At 42.2% G+C, this 18,940-nt stretch overlaps 1 protein-coding gene and 1 long non-coding RNA gene across 2 annotated transcripts; both read right to left on the reverse strand.

Moving 5' to 3' along the window:
* Positions 1-518: 518 nt before the first annotated feature.
* Positions 519-9,168, reverse strand: CUNH14orf180 (chromosome unknown C14orf180 homolog). Its single transcript, XM_071426007.1, is given in 7 exon segments — positions 519-1,848; positions 4,568-4,594; positions 6,321-6,447; positions 8,713-8,834; positions 8,837-8,983; positions 8,986-9,049; positions 9,100-9,168. Coding segments are annotated over 7 exon segments (759 nt in total). The 3' UTR covers positions 519-1,645.
* Positions 9,169-10,082: 914 nt separating this feature from the next.
* LOC139590658 (uncharacterized) lies at positions 10,083-18,363 on the reverse strand. The gene is made up of 3 exons (XR_011679387.1): positions 18,071-18,363; positions 10,999-11,099; positions 10,083-10,178 (listed from the first exon to the last, which is right to left on the reverse strand). It is a non-coding gene; the product is annotated as an uncharacterized lncRNA (long non-coding RNA).
* Between the last annotated feature and the right edge of the window lie 577 nt (positions 18,364-18,940).

Raw genomic sequence — 18,940 nt, forward strand, 5'->3', positions numbered from 1 at the left:
GTTTAAAACCTTTCTTCTTTATTACCTCAACAGCAGGACTGAGGCAGGGTAGAGGGGAGGGAAGCAGGGGTGGGACTCACCCTTTGAGCTGGGGTACCTGAGAGATCTGCACACAACTCCTGGGGCAAACCCTGCTCCTGCAGCACCCTCTGCTTCCCAGGCCAGCTGTGTCCAATGCCTGCCTGTGGCTTTGACAGCTTAGGAGAGGCAGGAGAGCACCCACTGAAGGCACTTCTTTGTGTCTTGGGCTGAAATGTTTCTGACTTGTCCTCAATCAAGCTGCTGCCCCCTCTTCTCCTGAGAGAAGGTTGCAGGTCCTGTTCCTGTTTATCCTCTCCTGGTTAAAGTTCTTGGGCTGCTTGGGAGAAGGTTGTTGGGGCAGATGTATGGCCCTCTGTTTAAAAAATAACTAGAAATAAAGCACCATTTTTGCTTTTTGATGGTTGCAATGGCAGGGGGCATATAAGCCAAGGTCTTGCAGACATCTCTTTGTCTTCTCTGCAGTGTTTTCCCCTCCCCTTTTTTTCCCTTTTTCTTTTACTTACAAGTTCTGATGTCAATCTTACCATACAAAATAAACCCAAGCACACATCAGGTGCTAGCTGAGCAGAATCTAAGATCTAAAAAGCTGGTTGTGCTGGTTCTTTAAAGCTCAAGAACTTGCAGTCATTTGTTCTCTCAGATACCCAGAACACCATTTCACATGGTCTCCATTAAAAGGATTTCTCCTTTCAGAGAAATGCATAGTATGGTGGGACAATGATAAAGGAACTGTGCATCCAACACCTTCATAAGCAGTCCATATTATCATGATATAAGGCCTTGGATACTCAGGCATAACCTGTCTGAATACAAGCACTATCATAAATCTTGCATGTCAGCCTGTGGGGTTTATGGACTGAATCAAACCCAGAGGATTAAACTACTGTTTTGATGATTAACCTGGGTTTCAATGCTGCTATTTATTATGTTAGGCAAATAAACTATTTTCTGTTGAAATGAGTTTCCATGTTCTTTTCCACACCTGGGAGTCAAGTCAAGCATTAAGAACCAGCTTTTGCCCGTGGATGAATAAAATTCATGAAAGGAAACAAGAAAACCATTTACTGTGATTTTACTAATAATCATTTCAGATGTATAAATATAGCAGCTTGCCGAGCCTTTGGCCACCAGAGCAGTGTCTGTGCAATAGCTCAGCTTTATTTTAACCTTTGCAGAGTAATTCTTTGGAGACTTGAGGAGAAAGATGGTTTGGTATCTAAAGTCTTGACCCGAGACTCACAAGACTTTTCTTCTGAGTTCGCTGCTGCCTGCACAGATCAATGTATTCCTCTCTCTGCTTTTGCTCCTCATATCAGCAGCTTATAAACTCTGGGTAACCAAATCCAGATACTTGTTTGCTGTTCAGGGTGATATAGCATGAGTTTGGTGGGACCTCAAGGCATTAGTATGAATGTCCATTGATGTGAAACAAAGAAAAACAGCAAAGAAGGAAAAAGGAGAACAAGTGTTTGCTGGATGGTGCACAGCAGGGGTGATTTCCTTGCTCTTTGAGGTGGATGCTCATGTGTTCCTTGCATGTGGCTGCAGTAGGCTGGGAGCTTTGCATTGATGTTTCTTAGCAGTGTCAGGCTGGAGGATGCTGCTACTGCCTCAGAAACCAAGTCCAGCACCTCTGAGCAACGTGTCTTAGGTGAAGAAAGAAGATGACAAGTCGGGATTGAAATTCCTCCAGGACTGTGACATCCTGCTTCATGCTGGTGTAGTAGAGACTCACAGCAAGGATCAGCACTGCACAAAGCAAGAGCCACAGGAGCACAGGCAACCCAGATGATGTCCTGTCATCTGCTGAATGGTGATGAGAAGAAAAAAAGGAAGCAGCATTATTTTAGTGCCATCTTAAACACTTCCCAGATTTGATCCCCTGCTGATGCCTTTGTCCCAGTTTTGTGGCAGCAGCAGGGTACAGAGGGCTCTGGTTGTGAGCACTTCTGTAGGCATCAGTTAAGTGATAGTGAGTCACACCTCCTGATGGAAGGTGGTGAGCATGAAAGATATCATCTAATGGAGCATTTAAAGAGTTTAATTACATACAATAAGAACAGATTAGCATAGCTAATGCATGATCTCAACTTCCCCTACAGCAATTATTTTTTATACCTTTACCCTAAATGTTAAGTTGAATGATAGGAGAATATGAAGCTACTTGGTCTAATTATTTAATGTTCACAAATGCCCCATAAAAGACAGAAGCTATAGATTTCTGTCCTTTTCCCTGGTAAGTCAGCTTGTTTGGGACTCCTGCTAATTATGGGAAGAACCCAAACATGGCTCCCTTAACTAAGAGGCATGTTCAGAAAGCTCTGGCAGTTTGAACCGCTCTCAGAGTGCTATGTGTGCTAATTACACCACAAGATCCTCTGCACTTGCTCTTCAGCAAGAGCATACTGTAAAGATTTTTCCTGCCTTCAAAATATTTTTCAAACATTTTTAAAGGTGGGGCACAGCACACATGTGGAAATCAGAAGGCTGCATTCAGCCTGCTGACAGCTGTGTCCCAGTCCTTGCCTGTGTGTATCCATCCCTGGGCCTTGGGAATCCAGTTTTGATTCAGCCCTGGCTGCTCTGTCTGACTGCATGGCCATTGCACACTCGGCACTATTTCATAAAGCACTTAGAGTATTAAACATGCAGTATAAAGCCAAAGTCATGCCTGAATAAAACCCATAGTGTGCAGCTATTTTCCTGCCATATGCACATAATCAATAAGGAGATAAAAATGTGGAGTGTATTATTATGGGTAAAGGGCCAACATTAGCTGTAACATATTTAAATTAGCTTCTACTCCGAGCCCTGGAATACACACCAGTCAATTAAACTGTCACACAGATGTACAGAGAGGAAGGTAAAAGTCATAAAACCAAGCCAGAAACACATAATAATGTATCAAAAAGTGTATGGGGAAAAGGTAAAATGTTAATAGGCAGTCATTTTATAGCTAACCAGAAACCAAATCAATGTCCCATAATAGACCTGAGTGAATTATTTGCAGCAAGTAATTTATTCATTTGAATTTAGCCCTTCTTTCTGTTTTCAAATTATCCATGTGCAGGCTTCAGATTTTATAAATTTGTTTATTTGGCATTATTCTATGCAGGGTTGATATGAAGGTGTTTAGCCAGGGAATTGCTCACCACTTTCTGGTTTTGCAGAGATTTGTGAGTTGGTGTTTCCCTCGTGAGATTTCCCACACCACAGGCTAGAGCCCCTGACTGGGTGCCCCACCTGCCTTTTCCAACGTGGGCCTTGGCTGATGGGCACACATGGGAATGGGGAAACCTTCCTGTGGAAGCTGAACAGCTTTTCACATCAACCCTTTCATATGAAGTGCTTGTAACCTCTTTCAACTTTTAAAAAGTTACTTTCCATGTGAAATTTCTGGGAGATCTCAAATGTAAACTTGGGCTTTCCTTATATCCTCTCAGCTATGAAATATGTTCTATCTATGAACAGAAGAAAATAATGCAGAAGAGTAATTCCACTTGCAAAATTATGATGAGTTAAGCTTACAATAGCTTCAGCCCATCATTTAGGTGTTGAAAATCAAATTTGCTTTTCTAGATTACAATTAGAAATTTAATGCTTAAATTTGTTAGTTAAATTGCTTGTTGGAAGAGCACAGACCTGTGCCCAGTCTCATAGCAACTCATCTGAGAAGAGCACTGGACCTGAATACAGGAGATTTTGTTTCAGTTCTTGCCTTGGGTACACATTTCTATCATGCCCTGAAGCATATTTGATCTTTGCCTTTCCCCCAGGCCCTTTTCTGGCTGTAGTACCCTGATTCCAGCCCAATAACAGCCCTAGATGATGCCACCATTGTCATGAGCACACAGCCCCCATTCCTGGACAGGAGCAATAGCTGAGGGATATGGGGATATCTTTTTGTCCTCCCAAAACTACAGCTCGTGTGTGTATATAATACATGTGTATAGGTACCCCTCTCCCCTTCACTGCTTACAGCAGGGGCTGCATGTTGTCCAGGGCCTCTAGAAATGATCACCATCATCAGAATATCCACATACACTCATTTGCTTGGGGGGTCTGTGAAGCTGCCAGACCTCAAAAAAAAAAAAAAAATCAGAAAAAACCTGATTATTTTTATTATTTCTACCCTGCTGATAGCATATAAATGAATTGTCTCTTCCCCTCATACAAAACTCAGCAGGGAGAACTATTGTTTAGCTTGGGGTGCTTTCCCTGCATATCTTAGTGAGAAACCTGTACCTATTCGAATGTCATAAAATATATTAATTATATTTAAATTAAAAATAGCTTCAGGGATTTAATTTTTGTTTCCACTATTTGTCTTACTAGATGTCTTGTTTAAAATTGCACCAGACCTCATCAGCACCTTGTGCTGCTTATGCTGAGAAGAAAAAGCAACAAAACAAGCTGCTGTGCATATGGAGGGTATATTTGCACAGTGCATCCCACCAGCTGCAAAAGCAAACTCAGGTTAATGCTATGGATGGCTCACAGTTATAATGTGAAAAATTCAACTTACCCACTACGTAGTCACAGCAGGAAATTACTAGAAAACAAAATGAAAATGCTCTTACTTGCCTGGAAAGGTCTCTTGGCAGCGAGTGAACAAGAAAAGCCAGGACCAAGCAGTGTCTCTGAAATTGCCTGTCACCTTGGAGATGCTGGGCAACCTCTTACACCACTTTTGGCTCTGGGTGAGGACCTACCCAATCCATGCAAACATGCAGATGCAGGTGCACTTCAGGAAAGTGAGGAAAAATTATTGTGTGAGAGAATTCAGAGGCAGGATGGCTGCTGTTGCAGAGAGGTCAGGAAACAGCTCTGCTGGAACTCCTCCCTACTCCACATAATTCCTAGAAAGGAAAGGATTTAGACCAGCAGGCTGAAAGAATGAGAGTTAAGAAAGCACTGTCAGGCTAACTTTCATCAACAATATCCTGGAATTGTGTCTGCTTGGCAGCCAGGCCCAGACACAATCCAGGATGAAAAGTCCTGGATTGGAAATGGAAAAATTTCAGTGGTGCCAGAAACCTTCATTTTACCAGCCTTAATGTGAGTAATATTGTGTGGACAAACAGCAAATAAACTAAATCACAGACTGTTTGCAACACAGAGTACTAATTATGGGTTGGAACATTTCTCATGTCTCCACGAAAGAGTCTCAGAGTTTTCTCCATGCCTGCAGCTCCCTGCATGAGTTCCAGTGTGGCTCTGCTGAAGTCAGAGCCAGGGGGAGACCAGCCTGGCTGCAGGATTCCCAGTGCTGCTGTGGGGCATGGACTCTGGCAGAGAGCTGAGGGAGTTATTAATTCCCTCCAGAATCCTGCTCTTGAGCAGTCAGATGAGCTTTGAGGAATTTAAGGCTGACTCCCTGAGTCTCTCCAGGAGTTCAGTTTTGGTGGGAAAGCCCAGGCCATGTCAACAAGCTTATCAAGAAACAGCTTCCCCTCCATGCATCAGGAGGCATCCCAAACAATGCATTGCCTATCAAATGAGAGTTCTGTTTATAGACACAGCAGATGCCAAGCCTTATTTTCAGAAGCTGTAGCAGTCCAAACAGGTGGCTGACAGAAATGTTACCATTCTGCCACTTGTGTTTTGACCAACTGACATATCAAACTCACATAAGTTTAGTTCTCTACCAATAAATACCATTTTCTTGGTTGGATGGGTTTGGGAAAGTCAGAAGGTAACACCAATTATTATTTGGTATGGCATAAGTGCAGAAGTGTAAACTGGATCCTTGTGCCAGACCCCTGCTGAAGGTCACTCCCAACTGACCTAATTGCAATATTTTGGCTTATGAATGAAAAGACCAGAGGTTTTGTTAGCTGTGTCAGTCCTTGGGTGCCTCTGTTGGCAGAAGTTATTACATCCTGGCTGCTAGGCTCAGACCTCTGCTGTTGTATTCTGTGGCATCCTAGTTACACACAGTGACATAATTATGTTTAAATTTGGTCTGAGTGGAAACATTGCTCTGGGGAAGCCCTGGGGCCCAGCCAGGCCCAGGGTGTACAATGGCCCCTGTGGGGGCTGACTCAGGAGTCACTGTGACAGCAGCTGAGGGTGAGGCAGCAGTCTGTCCATCCCAGGGCAGGCAGGCAAATGGACCAGATGCAGTTCTGCAGAGCACAGAGCAAGAATCATCCATCCTCTGCTCTGTGCTGAGCTGAAAATCACAAATTATCAGAGGGGGAGGCTGATGCAGACAGACAGAGTGGATGTTAAAAGCTGGAAAGGTCATGCCAAAATTCCTGATAGCTTGAGCATACCATGTTCAATGACTTCTTCTGGCTCACGAAATCGAACCCTTCGCTCTGCTCTCCGCTTCTCCCCCACAGCTTGGTCCACAGGTGGCCTTTTCCTCAGTATGGAAGGAGGAGAGCTGCTGTCATCTGTCTAAAGAGTTGATCAAAACACAGAACACGTGACCACTCAAACAGGGTGAAGCATCTGGGTGAAGTTTTGATCTTTGGTGGATGTGTTACCGTGTCCCTCGAAGGACATGATATACAACACATCTGCTTGGACAGACCACTGTCATATTTACAGCCAAACAAAAGGGATATTCCTACATTGCCATAGATCTGCAGTACTCTAAACTGTATTCTAAGGGAAAAGGATAGTTAAAGCAATGGACAGCAAAATGTTCAAAAAGGGTTTCTCTAAATTGTAACAAATATTTGCTGAAGGTGGCTGCCCAACAGCCTTGGGCTGCTCTTAGAAGAACATAAATGTGATGTGAAATATATGAACCATATCATTTGGAGACCTTTGAAATGTTCTGAGCTAAGCAGTTCCATTCAGAATGCAGCATTATCATTTCAACAACTGGGACTATGAAGCTGACTTGGGTTTGGACACTCCTGATGGGTACAAGAAGGTAATTTATTTGCATTTCAATATAACAATTATGATGTTGCTCTGACTTTTGCTTGGAAACCACATTTAGTCTTTGACAACAGAATCATAATGCTGTGGATTCTTTGAAATTACAAGAAACAGAGCTGCAATAATAGTAATAACTCACTGTTCTGCATGGGAATGCTCCCACAGTCAACTGCCCAAAGTGAATCCAAAGAACCTTGATTCACACACCCACTGCCCTCTGGCAGTAGAGAGCAGATGGCAATTTTTCTGCTTTTCAAAGTGAGGGGTAGAGATTCTTAGCATTTTATTTTTAAGACTGAAGTAATCTTCTCTAGCCCTTTCCATCTCTCCCCTCTGCTCCTCTGCTAGGTAAAGGTTATTATTTCTTCTACATTTCTCTCTGCTCCCTTTTCCCCCACTTTGTTTGTTGTTCCCCCACTCAGTGAATGCATGCTCCTAACTTCAATTCTTCTCCTTGTTTTAATCTTTCTACTCCTCAATTATCCACTTTTATCCTTTTTTTGACCCAAATGCCATTGCCTTTCCTTCTCATTGCATGCTTTCCCCATGCTCACCATTTCACACATCCACTGCTTGGGCTGCAGAAGCAGGATTAGATTCCAGTGACTGCAATCTGGGGGTGTCAGACCCCAAAATAAAGGGGATAAATAGGTTTTCTGACACATCACATTCTGGATAACCTCAAAAGACATATTACATAGCCAGCAGGAACTGCCATAGGGTGAGGAATGTCTTTGATCCCTTCTCCTGAGAGATTCATAAACCCAATCTCATCACTGATAAGGATGCTTTCTCTGATCCTGGGGTCATATCACCTCTGTCTCATGACTGGGGACAGTGTGTGTTGTTCATTCAGCAGCTAAGAATCTGGAAGCCCCATTCAGGTTATGGCAAACCTGGATTTCACTTCTTTCTGAGTCCAAAGAAATACAAAGCTACATCTTATATACATGCCCTCATCATCGGGGTTATGGTGCACACACAGGAGCAGGGAATCTCTGTCTCTGCCACTGGAGCTGTCTTGTTTGGCCTTGAATAATTAAATATTCATTGAGCTAAAGAAAGAAAGAAAGAATGACTTTACAGCCTCGTGTTTGGGTGCTCCCTTGGGGGTGGCAGAAGCCTGCTCCTATCCTTGCTCCAATGAATACTTAATATGTGATACTTAAATATTCATTGGAGTGGTCACTGGGAACAGGGTCTCTCATCTGCCAGGTGAACACCCCAATCCCTCTGCAACAGCCACACACACATTCATTCAATAATCAATGAATATTTGATTATTCTGTGTAAAATGAAACAGGTTTAGGGAGACACAGCCTAGCTCAGGCTGGGGGTGGTTATAGCTATAAGGGCTTCTCCTGTGGCACAACCAAGGAAACTGAACCTTGTATTTGAAGAGATTTATAGCTCAAAGTGCAGCTGTTGCCCATATGAGCTTTTCCAAACACTTAGCAGAGACTTCACATCAGAAGAGAAAAACAAGAAACCACTGGCTGGTTGGATAGCACCTAGCCAAGGAAGACCTTAAAAAGGAAGTGATTTCATGATATTCACTACTTTAATAGCTTACAGAAATCAAAGCTACACATTGTCAGAACAAACAAAACACTGCCCCCTCAGACAGAAATCTGGTGTTAGCATACTGTGACAAGAGCTGGAAACCTACCAAAGTGATAGCTGGGCAATTGTATGACCCTAAAAACAACCCATTTGTAAAAAGCTGCAGGCACTGCACACAGGGACTTCATCCCCCATGAGAAGATGACTTACCTGCAGCTCTTTGGCACTAGGATCAGGAAGTGAGGCTGGACATATTTGGGACATGTACTCTGGATGCCAACATGAAGCCTCCCACATGAAGCTTTGGATGGAAAGCCTCTTGCCCAGAAACTGAGAAGGAGCAGGGAAAAGCTTCAGGAGCCCCCTGAGCAAGGGGACGGAGCCGGCGGCGGCTCCGCGCAGACTGGAGCGGAGAGGAGGATGAGGAGGGGGAAGAAGAGTTTGTGTCCTTTGTACCAGGGCTGGCGTGGGAAGGATGAGATGTACTCAGGAGCCAAAAATAGCACCCAGTGATAATACTGGCTGTGCAGCTGGAAGCAGGGCTGTTCTGGCAGCAGGAGAGGGACTGAATGGAGCAAGTCACAGATAAACACCTACGTGTTTGTTCTGCCTGAATGTGAATTGGGGGTGGGCTTTTAATAGCAATTGCTGCATTTCTGTGATCATGTTAGTTTCCTTTCCAGAATCCATTCCCAATCACAAAAATCTCTCAAGTGGGATTGCTTTTAATCCTCCTTCCATTCAAAAAATGTGGGTAAAGTCACCAGCAAATTATATAAATATAGTGGGATGACAGATATCTCCCTCCAGAACAGTTATGGCCTCACTTTATATGTTTTACAAATTAAATCCATTATTATAGTAATAAAGTGGGATTTAAACATTTGACATTTCTACTCATATTATAATAAGATTATTGATAGAAAGAGAGGTGATTTACTGTTCAAGAGGCTTTAAAAGTCCCTTGTCAAATGCTGAAGGCTCAGCATCATCAAATATACAATTTCTAGTTAGAAATACCTGCCATGATTGCTGAAATATACTGGTTTGTTGTCCCTGCAAGCACAAGCTTGTGCCTTTTTTTTTTTTTTTGTTCTTTTCCTGGAGCTATTTATTTGCAGTGCCATGTGTAATGAACATGGTTTGGTTTTATAGCAGGTGGTTGGATGGACATTTCCATGTCATGTTCAGGCTGGCCCTTGCTCTGCAGGGCAGAGAGGGTGGCAAGATGCTCATACTGACACTGGGAACCAGAGGGCACAGCTGCTCTCTGGGCTTCACTACTTACTCCCTTCCTTTCAGGGATGTGGGGAATGGGTGAGTAGATGAAAAGGGTTGGGATCCTCCTGCAGAGAAAACTGGGCCAGAGCAGCAGAAGAGGCTTCTGTGGCTGCTGTGGGGTCAGCAAACCCCTCAGGACTTGCTGCCCTCCCGCAGCTCAGCCTCTGCATGGGTGCTCTGTCCTCAAGCCTGCCCTCAGAGACATCAGCATCCACGTGGAGAGGAATGGATTGTGCTGGTCTGGGGCTCTCCAATGAATGCACCATATCTAAAAGTCCCCTGCAGAGAGTTACCTTACCTTCTCTTTCCTGTGCATTGGGGTGATGGAGGGCTTTTCCTCATGCTGAAACCAGCTCACAGCTGCAGGCCTTGTGAAATCCCCTCTCTGCTGTGTCCTGCAAGTGTTCCACAGAAGTTATTTCAGGAAACCTAGGATGGCTTTTGGTGGGCAAAGGACAGTCTTTAAAATTTTGTTCATAGGAGGTCCTAGACAGGAAGGTGACAAAACCTGTCAAACCATGGTCCCTGGCTTCTGTGGCTCCTCCTTCCTCCAGTTGTGATAATCACTTACTACTAATTCATGTAAAAAGGAATTTACCTGCCTGCCTTGGCCAGCAAAACTGATGAAGGTGGGATTAGGGAAGTCAAACTCTAGTCCTCATATAACTTTGACTTTGTCTATGGGAATTGTCTCATTTATTTTTATTAGTGTAATCCAGCAAGGCACATAAGGATGTCTTGTGCAGCCTCTTATTCTTGCAGGATGGGGCACTGCACTTGTCAGCTTTTAGATCTGAATGAAAAACCTTGTTCATGTCTTCTTCACTGAACCTGTCTTTGTTCAAAGAAAGGTTTTACAGTTTTCTAAGTATTTGGTCAAAGATATTTTGGTAATTAAAAAAAAAAAAAAAACACCAAAAAAACCCCCCAAAACCCCACCAGAAATGGACATATGGAGAAAAAATTTATAATTTTTCCTGCCAGAAACTCTTCATGCCAAAATTTCTTTTCAGTTCTAGATTCCCCTTAAATGTAAACATTTTTTTTTGTTCATTTGATTGAAAAATAATTGGGCAGCTTATAAATGTTTTCATGAAAGATTGCTATTTGAATGCCAGGGATGATAATTTCATAGTGGCATTCTCACTTTTATCTCAAGATGTGCTAATTATATTGATAGTAATGGTTGTAAATGCTTGAATAATTAGTAGTTACCTGAGCACTCAAGTTTCAGTGGATAAAGATGCCAGGAGTTCAAATCTCATGACAGGGACAGTTCCATTCGTACTAAGTGCTTTTGATTGTAGTTTAACAACCTAAAATTGGATATATGTTAGGAATAAAACACAGCCCAATGCTTAAAGTAAAAGAACCCAGGAAAATAACTTCTCTAGCCTCTGAAATCACTGGTAATAAATAATAGTTACTATAGTGGGATGATTTCTGCATTAGAAGCTGTAAGAATTTCCTTTAATATTGCCCTTCTTTTTAAAGTAATTTTTCATCTAAGATTTGATCTCATTTCATGCAAAGGACATCAGAAACAAAGCTGGACAAATAATTCATAAATGAATTATTTAGCTTGTGAGTGTCACCTCTATTTCTTTCAGCTAATTGTTCACAAATAGATAGTGACTTTTGTCAATGCATTCATTATTCAGATTTATTCAGTGGATAATTGCTGGGAGTAATTCTTTGTCTGTAGATTGCTTGGAATCATTTTGCTGTGAACATTTAATAGTAAAAATCTATCCAGGCTTTCAGAAAAAGACAAACTAAAATTATCTATAACTACTGATGTAGCCCTTAAACACGAACAATATAATGCAGTCTTAAAGAGCAACACCAACATTTTAATCAAGAAATCCACAACTTCCCATGCTACATAGGAGAGAAAGCAAAATCATTTCAACTCTCTGTGTAGCACTGACATTGAATGGTGCACATTGTATATGCAAATAAGTTTTTACAAGAAAAGGGTTGCTTAAATGTTTGCTCAGCAGAAAAACAAAACATGCCTAAACAAAACATGATTGACTTCCCAGAGAATGAATATGAACAGTCCACACAAAGGAATTAACTGCACAGCCAGTGTTTTTTCTGCAATACCTCAGTGGAAGATGTCTAGGAAATAAACATAACATGATAAAACAATTTTACACTCAGAGGATAGCCGTGTAACCATATGAACTCTTTTTCCATTTCCTTCTGTGGGAATAAATATTTTAGACAAGCAAAGTACTTTGTAAATGATGCCTTTGTGGGGATTCATCTGGCCTGGTTCAATTATTCTGAAACCTAGCAATTTTCTCATATCATTGAATCTGCTTTTATTGCAAATAGGGTCATAGAAATAGTCACTCATTGCAATAATGGACTTTGTTTATCTTAACTATTAACACTTGCAGTGGGTTTACACACACACACACACACGTATATATTCAATATTTATGGATATGCACAGTGCATATATATTAATAATGAAGTAACTTTATCTCCAACAATCTGAAAACAAAATCACGTAATCCCATACAGTGTGGGGTGCAGTGGTAACTGGAAGCAGCATATCAGGATAACAGAACAGAAAAGGAATAAATAAATTAGAGGGGAGTCTTCCATATCTTCCTCAACTTCCAGGGTGTCAATTGAGCCTTTGTTCAGTATTCCACCTTTCGCAGTTCAGTGTACTCTTGATTAATAATTTAGAGATGCACCTTTTGGAAGCAGGGTAAGTTTTGTGTTTGCCAAGAGTGATTTTCCACCAGTCAGGGAGTACATCAGGAAATAAAACAGCAAATTGCCCCACAGAGTATAATTAGCTGTTGCCTCCTTCCTTTTTCTGCCTCTGGAGAAACAGATTTACTGCTGAGAGTTCTGGGACACCCATGAGATATCATACAGCTCCATTTCTTCTCCTCAACCTCCCAGTAAAGAAAGCACTTTGTAAATCCCAGCCTCAAGACAAAACTCAGCTCTTTGGACTGCACGTTTCCATTCCACATCCAGATTGATCATTAATCTGTTGGTCAATCCAAAATGGGGCTTTTTCGTGGAGTTGGTGGAAAAAAAAAGTCAACAGCAAAGCATAATGGAAACAGAGCACTGGATGCGAAGATGATCTGGTAACACTTGGTGTGTGTAGCCAGCCAGGATGAAAGCAATCAGTTTTGCTTCCTGTATATCTGTGAGTTCCTGAGATGGCCAGAGAGCTGTGAATCCAAGAGTGGTTTTTCCCAAGGAAGTGCAGTTGGGGTCAGTGCAAAGCGCAGCACCAGCAATCCCTGTGGTGCTCCATGAAGGACCCACAGCATTATCCTACAAGTGGGACCTCTTTGCCCTTGAGTTATTACTGCTCTGTGCTGGAAGCGTTCATGGTCACACAGATCTGTAAGTACCCCTTTGATGGAGGTGGCCAGACCTGGGCCATCCACCCAGGACCTGTGGGCCTGGACTGCTGACCTCTGTAAAAATTGGGTTGGGGTGGTGGTGCTGCATGTGGCCATCTGACCCATCACAGCAGAGCTCACTTCTGAAGGCAGAGCCATGGCCCTATTTGCAGATGTAGCATCTCAGGATTGTTTTGGTTGGAAAAGATCTTTAAGGTCAGTGAGTCCAACTGTTAACCCAGCCCTGCCAAGACCACCACTAAACCACATCCCCAAGTGCCACATCTAAAGGTCTTTTAAATACCTCCAGGGACCACGACCCAACAGCTTTCCTGGGCAGTTGTTCTAGTGCTTGACAACCCTTTTGGTGAAGAAATTTTTCCTTATATCCAATCTAAACCTCCCCTGGTGAAATCTGAGGCCTTTTCCTCTTGTTCTCTTTCTTGTTAATTGGGAGAAGAGGCCAACACCCCCCACCTACAATCTTTGTCCAGGTAGTTGTAGGGAGCGAGACCATTTCCCCTGAGCCTAATTTTCTCCAGTCAAAACTGGAGCTGCTTCCTCATAAATCTTGTGCTCCAGACGCCTCCTCAGCTCCATTGTCCTTCTCTGGATCTGTTCCAGTACCTCAATGCCTTTCTTGTAGTGAGTGGCCTAAAACTGAAAGCAGGATTCAAGGTGCAGCCTCACCAGCCCTGAGTACAGGGGGACCATGTAGCAAATTCTTCGAAGTGATGATCATGTTCCTGGAGCTGTGACACCAGTTTAAAATCCACATTGTGCACAGGTTTTTCCTTGTTTTAAACTGGGCTTTTTCTAAGACAAAGATAGAAGCATGGAGCAGAAGTGTTGCAGGGTTTTGCATTATGGTGAGAACATCCCTTCTGCAGGGCAGAGCAAGCTCTGCTCTATTTGGACTGACTGGGAGTGATTTAACTCTGTTGAGGAATTTGGTCTCAATTTATCCCTGGCATGAGTTCATTGACTTATAAAAGGCATGAATCTGTCTCCATTTCTTAAAATTGCCTCTCTTATTCATGTGTCTTTTCGGGTAGATGTTACAAATAACCACAGAGGATTTGTGATGATGTATCGTAAACATAGAAGAATTTCTGGCTGCTGAAATGAACTTTCTAAATAATTACAGAATGATTCCACATCCATTTCATAATTAGACTCCTGAGATTGCAGCCAAGCTATTATTTGTGATTCAACATGCATTTTTATTTTAGAAATGTCCCACAGCCATTAGGTTTATTCCACCTGAGATTTTATAATTTGTTCTGATCATCCTGTCACTGGGACCTAAAATGTAAAATATGTATTGATCGAGTAAGAGTTACCAAGGAACAAAATGCTAATTTCTGCTGTTGGCTCACTGATTTCAAATCAGTCAGTCCTGTTGATGTGGGATGTGGGAGATGGACAGGGCTGGAGTGAATGAGGTCATTCTGAGTCAGCTTTTGTTACACACTCTTTGTATTTCAGGAACAAAAACTAGTGGAACAGTAACTTCTGCCCAAAGCATTTGGGCTGCTGTTGATGTCAGGGCTGCCATCAGCCATGAGATGAATTAGGAGAAACCCACTGCCAGCAGGAGGACATCTGAGCTGGCATAAAAGAGAAAAGGCATGCAAAGAAAACCCCTTAGAAATAGGGAAAGTGGAATTATCTTCAGGAGTTCTATTTTAGCAGTAATCACTCTGTGCTTGATGTTGTGTTCACTGGGGCTTCCTGCCCACGTTCCTTGGTGAGATTTGACCTGAGGAGAAGTCCAGCTAGGATGACTGCAGGTTACAGCCTCAAAAGGGGATTAGTGGTTTTGTCTTAATCCCTGGTATCAAAAGACTCCAATTGACTTCTGTGAGCCACTGTGCCTCCCCTAAAAAGGATTTTAGAAACCTTGCAGCCATTAATGCCAAACTGTCCCTGAGAGGGGCAACAAGCAGGGCTGACAGCAATGGGAAGGGAAGGAGCCAAGGGAATCCCAAAGCACCAAGACACAGGCAACTACATAACATGATTTGAGGGCACTGATGTAAATGCACTTGTGGTCCATTTGTAGTGTCACCTTGGAAGAGGATTAGATTAGATTAATGACATGAAAGAACAGAAGAATGGAGAAAAGAGCAGATTGAAGTGTAACAAAAGCCCAAATGAGTAAAAAACCCCCGTGAATTGGAAAGCATTTGGATGATGATATTGGATGATAAAGATTATAAGAAGAAAGTGGCAAATCCCTCTGTCATTGGCAACTGCTTTACATTAATGTTAAGTCTATTAATGATGATATTTGTTTTTCTAATTAGCATATAAGTCTCTCTCCTCCACCTCTCCAAGCCCTGGAGACTGGTGATTTCAGAGAAAAACAAATAGGTTTAACAAAAATTAATTGGTACAATTTTCAAAACTGGCTGAGAGCTTCTGGAGCTTATATTCAATTTCATCTCAGTTTAAGCTGAGGCAAAGAAAATAAGCAAGGGAAAATTCAGGCAGAACATCAAAGTACACTTGTTGGCATCAGGCTACACAGATAAGTCAGGTTGAAAGCCAGTTATGTTTTGCAGAGGCAAGCTGAATATTTAAGTTGTGCTTTCATCCCAAAGCAGAGCATCCTTTGGCATCCCTGCAAGAGATTGTAGGATCCTGCTCACTCCAAGACAATTTGTGTCTTACAATGGGGTACCTGAGAGCAGGATGTGCTTTGAGAGCAGAGTGGGAAAACAGGGTCCAGCTTTGACCCCTGGCAGATTTTAATCAGAACCTTCAAGTGCAATGCCCCTAAGATGCTGTTTCTTATTAGCTGCCTGCTAACAGCTCAGCTGTCTCTCTCTCTCTCCCCCATTTCTCCTTCATTCTTATCAGAAATTTGGTCCAGGACCAGGAAACCTCTCAGCTTAAATTAATATGCTGGTCAGAATCACCTCTGCCTCAACAAATGCATATTTTTCTTAATGTGGAGCGTTTTCATCAGTATATTTTTCATCATCTCAAATGTATGAGCCTTTCAATCAACAGAAATTGCTTTGCCTTTTCTTTTAAAGGCAGAGAAATGCAAAGGCAAGGAATGAAGCTTCATGGAACTGCTGTGGAGATGCTGAAATAATAGTGTCTGAAGGGAGAAGCATGGAAGCTGAGCTCTTGTTCTATTATGTGATTCTGACTACACGGCTGTTCCCTGACAAAGACAAAACTTCTGGGTACACTGAGCTGGTGCAGTGTCTTGCATTCTCTCTTTCATGCATTATACCCACTCCAGAAAGTGTTTTTGGGAGAAGTTTTGAGACTGGAGTGTTCCTATCGTTAGCATTTCTTCCTGTGTTGGGGAATCTGGGCAAATATTAGATTCTTTCTGGAGCATACTGGGCCAAAAGGCTCTTGGAAACTTTAAAGTGAAGATGATGGAGAAGTGACACCCCCACTCCTCCTTCCCAGAAGTTCTCTCCTGCCTTTGTGACACCTCTGTAGACCTGAAACACATTTTCCTGACACTCCTGCTTTTGGCAAGGTTTGTTACTTGCTGTGTGGATAATGCCAGAAGTGGGAGATAGTGTCAGTTTCCTCAGTGGTACATTTGAGAGCCCAAATCAAAAGGTTCTTAGCAAGGGATGCTCCAGGAGCCACCACTCTGTCCTGTCTTTCAGGAGGATCCAGTGTGAGCCAGCATCAGTGTCAGAGATTTGGACTAAGAAGTGCCAGGTTAATCAAAGCTGGTGGGTTTGCTCTTTTCTGTGCTTTCCATTGTCATTTCAGAATGGAGACCTTCAGCTCCTTTGCCTTTACCAAACACAAATCAAATAACTGCAAGGCAGCAAAATGACACTATGACCCTCCTTTTTTTTTTTTTTTTTTTTCTATGAAACATAATATTTTAAATATGAAACATAAATAAAAAATAAAGAGGACGAAAAAGTGAATTTGGAGAATTTAGAGCAGGTGGCATTGGTAACTGTCACCTTTACTTGTCAGTTCAGAGCTTGATTTTGGGGCAGTGTGTGGTGGAAATGGGCTGGCACTGAGAGGAGAAGTTAGTGCTCCATGTAGCAAACACCTCACAGAACTCCAAGCTATCTACTTATCTCTTTTACAAAACCAAGGCTGAAGATGTCCTGGGGATGATTTCTTCTAAATCTTGGCACTACCCCAGCTCATGCAGTGGTAATTCTGGCCTTTCTAGCTGAAATCTTTAATGTGTTCCCCAAAAAGTAAAGTAGCTGCTCCAGGATGAATATATAAAACTTTGTAAATTGAGATACTTCTCAGAATCTTTCATTGCAAAACATACTCATCTGAATCATGATCCATTCATCCTAGGTACTTTATCTGAGCAAAATAGAGTTTAATTCCCAGGTTTGGGTATGTCATTAGGAAGGGAACATGGAGCTTTCCTGATCCACAGCATGTTAAGCAGACCAGACCTCCTTTCTGGAGATAAAATGGGTTGTTTGGGATTTGAAATGTTGATATTCTTCTTTTCAACATTCATGAAAAAACCAGGCTCAAGGGAAAACGATTACTGTATTGTTTTTATACTGATTCAACTCTAAAAAGTCTGATGAGTTATTTTATTGCAGCTCCTAACAAGGGTTACTATTGTTCATAAATAATGTGCTCAATTTCATCAGCCTTGTTTAAGACCAGAGCTGTACAAGAGCTGCAGACACTGGCAAAGAGGCTGTTCCTACCCTGCAGTCTGTACAAACTGAAGGAGCAATGCCACTTTTTCTTTTACACCAGCACAAAGATCTGGCCCACAGTTTTCAGAGAGGCTGAATATAGAACACAAGGGAAAAGAAGCCAAGAAGCTGCAGTGTTTGGACAGGAACAGGTTAAGCAGTTTAACAGCAGAGGTTCCACACTGGCCTGTGCAGCCTAGAACACACAACCTTTTTTAGACGTACCTGTTGGTCAGGATGAAAGATGTAGGCAGCATCTCACACTGACATGTCTGGCTTGGGAGGCCTGCTCAGAAAAATCCCTCATCAGGGCAGCAGCTGTCTTCTTCCCCAGGGCAAATTCCTTTAAAGCTGTCAAAGATGCTGTAATCAGACTAGGTCATCAAAACCGGTCCTCCTGAGGACTGGAAATAAGATCCAGAGATGAGCATTCAGCTGCATGGGCAAGGTCTAAAACACTAAAGTTTCCATTGAAATTAAATGAAGAGACTGTAATTGCTGTGAAAGAAAAGAGAGGCAATCATTGGGAGAGGCAGAGAGCTTTCAGAGCACCTCCTGAAACGATGCTTGCTGGAAAGCAGGGATCTGTGTCCTGAATAACAGAATCTGATAACTGAGCACAGCTTTTACAGGGAAACAACTTTGATAACTGCTGGAGCATTTGACTCTGTGGCTCCTGGAGAGGCAAATTTTAATTGAGATTTCACCACACAGCTGAGTAGTTTTATTACCAGGTTAAATAAAAAAGGTTAATAAAGTAATAAAAATGGATTCTTTGCATTCTTGACTTCAAAACACGGAGCCATGGTCAATATGCTTAATAATTTGTAAATAGAGTGAAACAAAGCACAAATAGCCCTGGTGACCATGGAGAGGGGATAGCTGTGAGCTTGCACCCTCCTTGCACTTTTGCTTGCATTAGCAGTATTTCAGTTTCCATAAATAAAGTAAGGTAAAGCAAATGAACTGAGTTCCTCTCTGTCCAATGTTTACTGCTGTTACTGGAGTTACATCTGGTACAAATTTGACTTGGATTTAACTAAACTCTATCTTGGATAAAATAAAAATGTATCAGTGTACTTGATTTTAGCTGTA

This window comes from Agelaius tricolor, unplaced genomic scaffold, assembly GCF_023055355.1.
Source record: "Agelaius tricolor isolate 1412-34295 unplaced genomic scaffold, bAgeTri1.0.p SCAF_5, whole genome shotgun sequence".
In the NCBI taxonomy this organism is placed as follows: Eukaryota; Metazoa; Chordata; class Aves; order Passeriformes; family Icteridae; genus Agelaius; species Agelaius tricolor.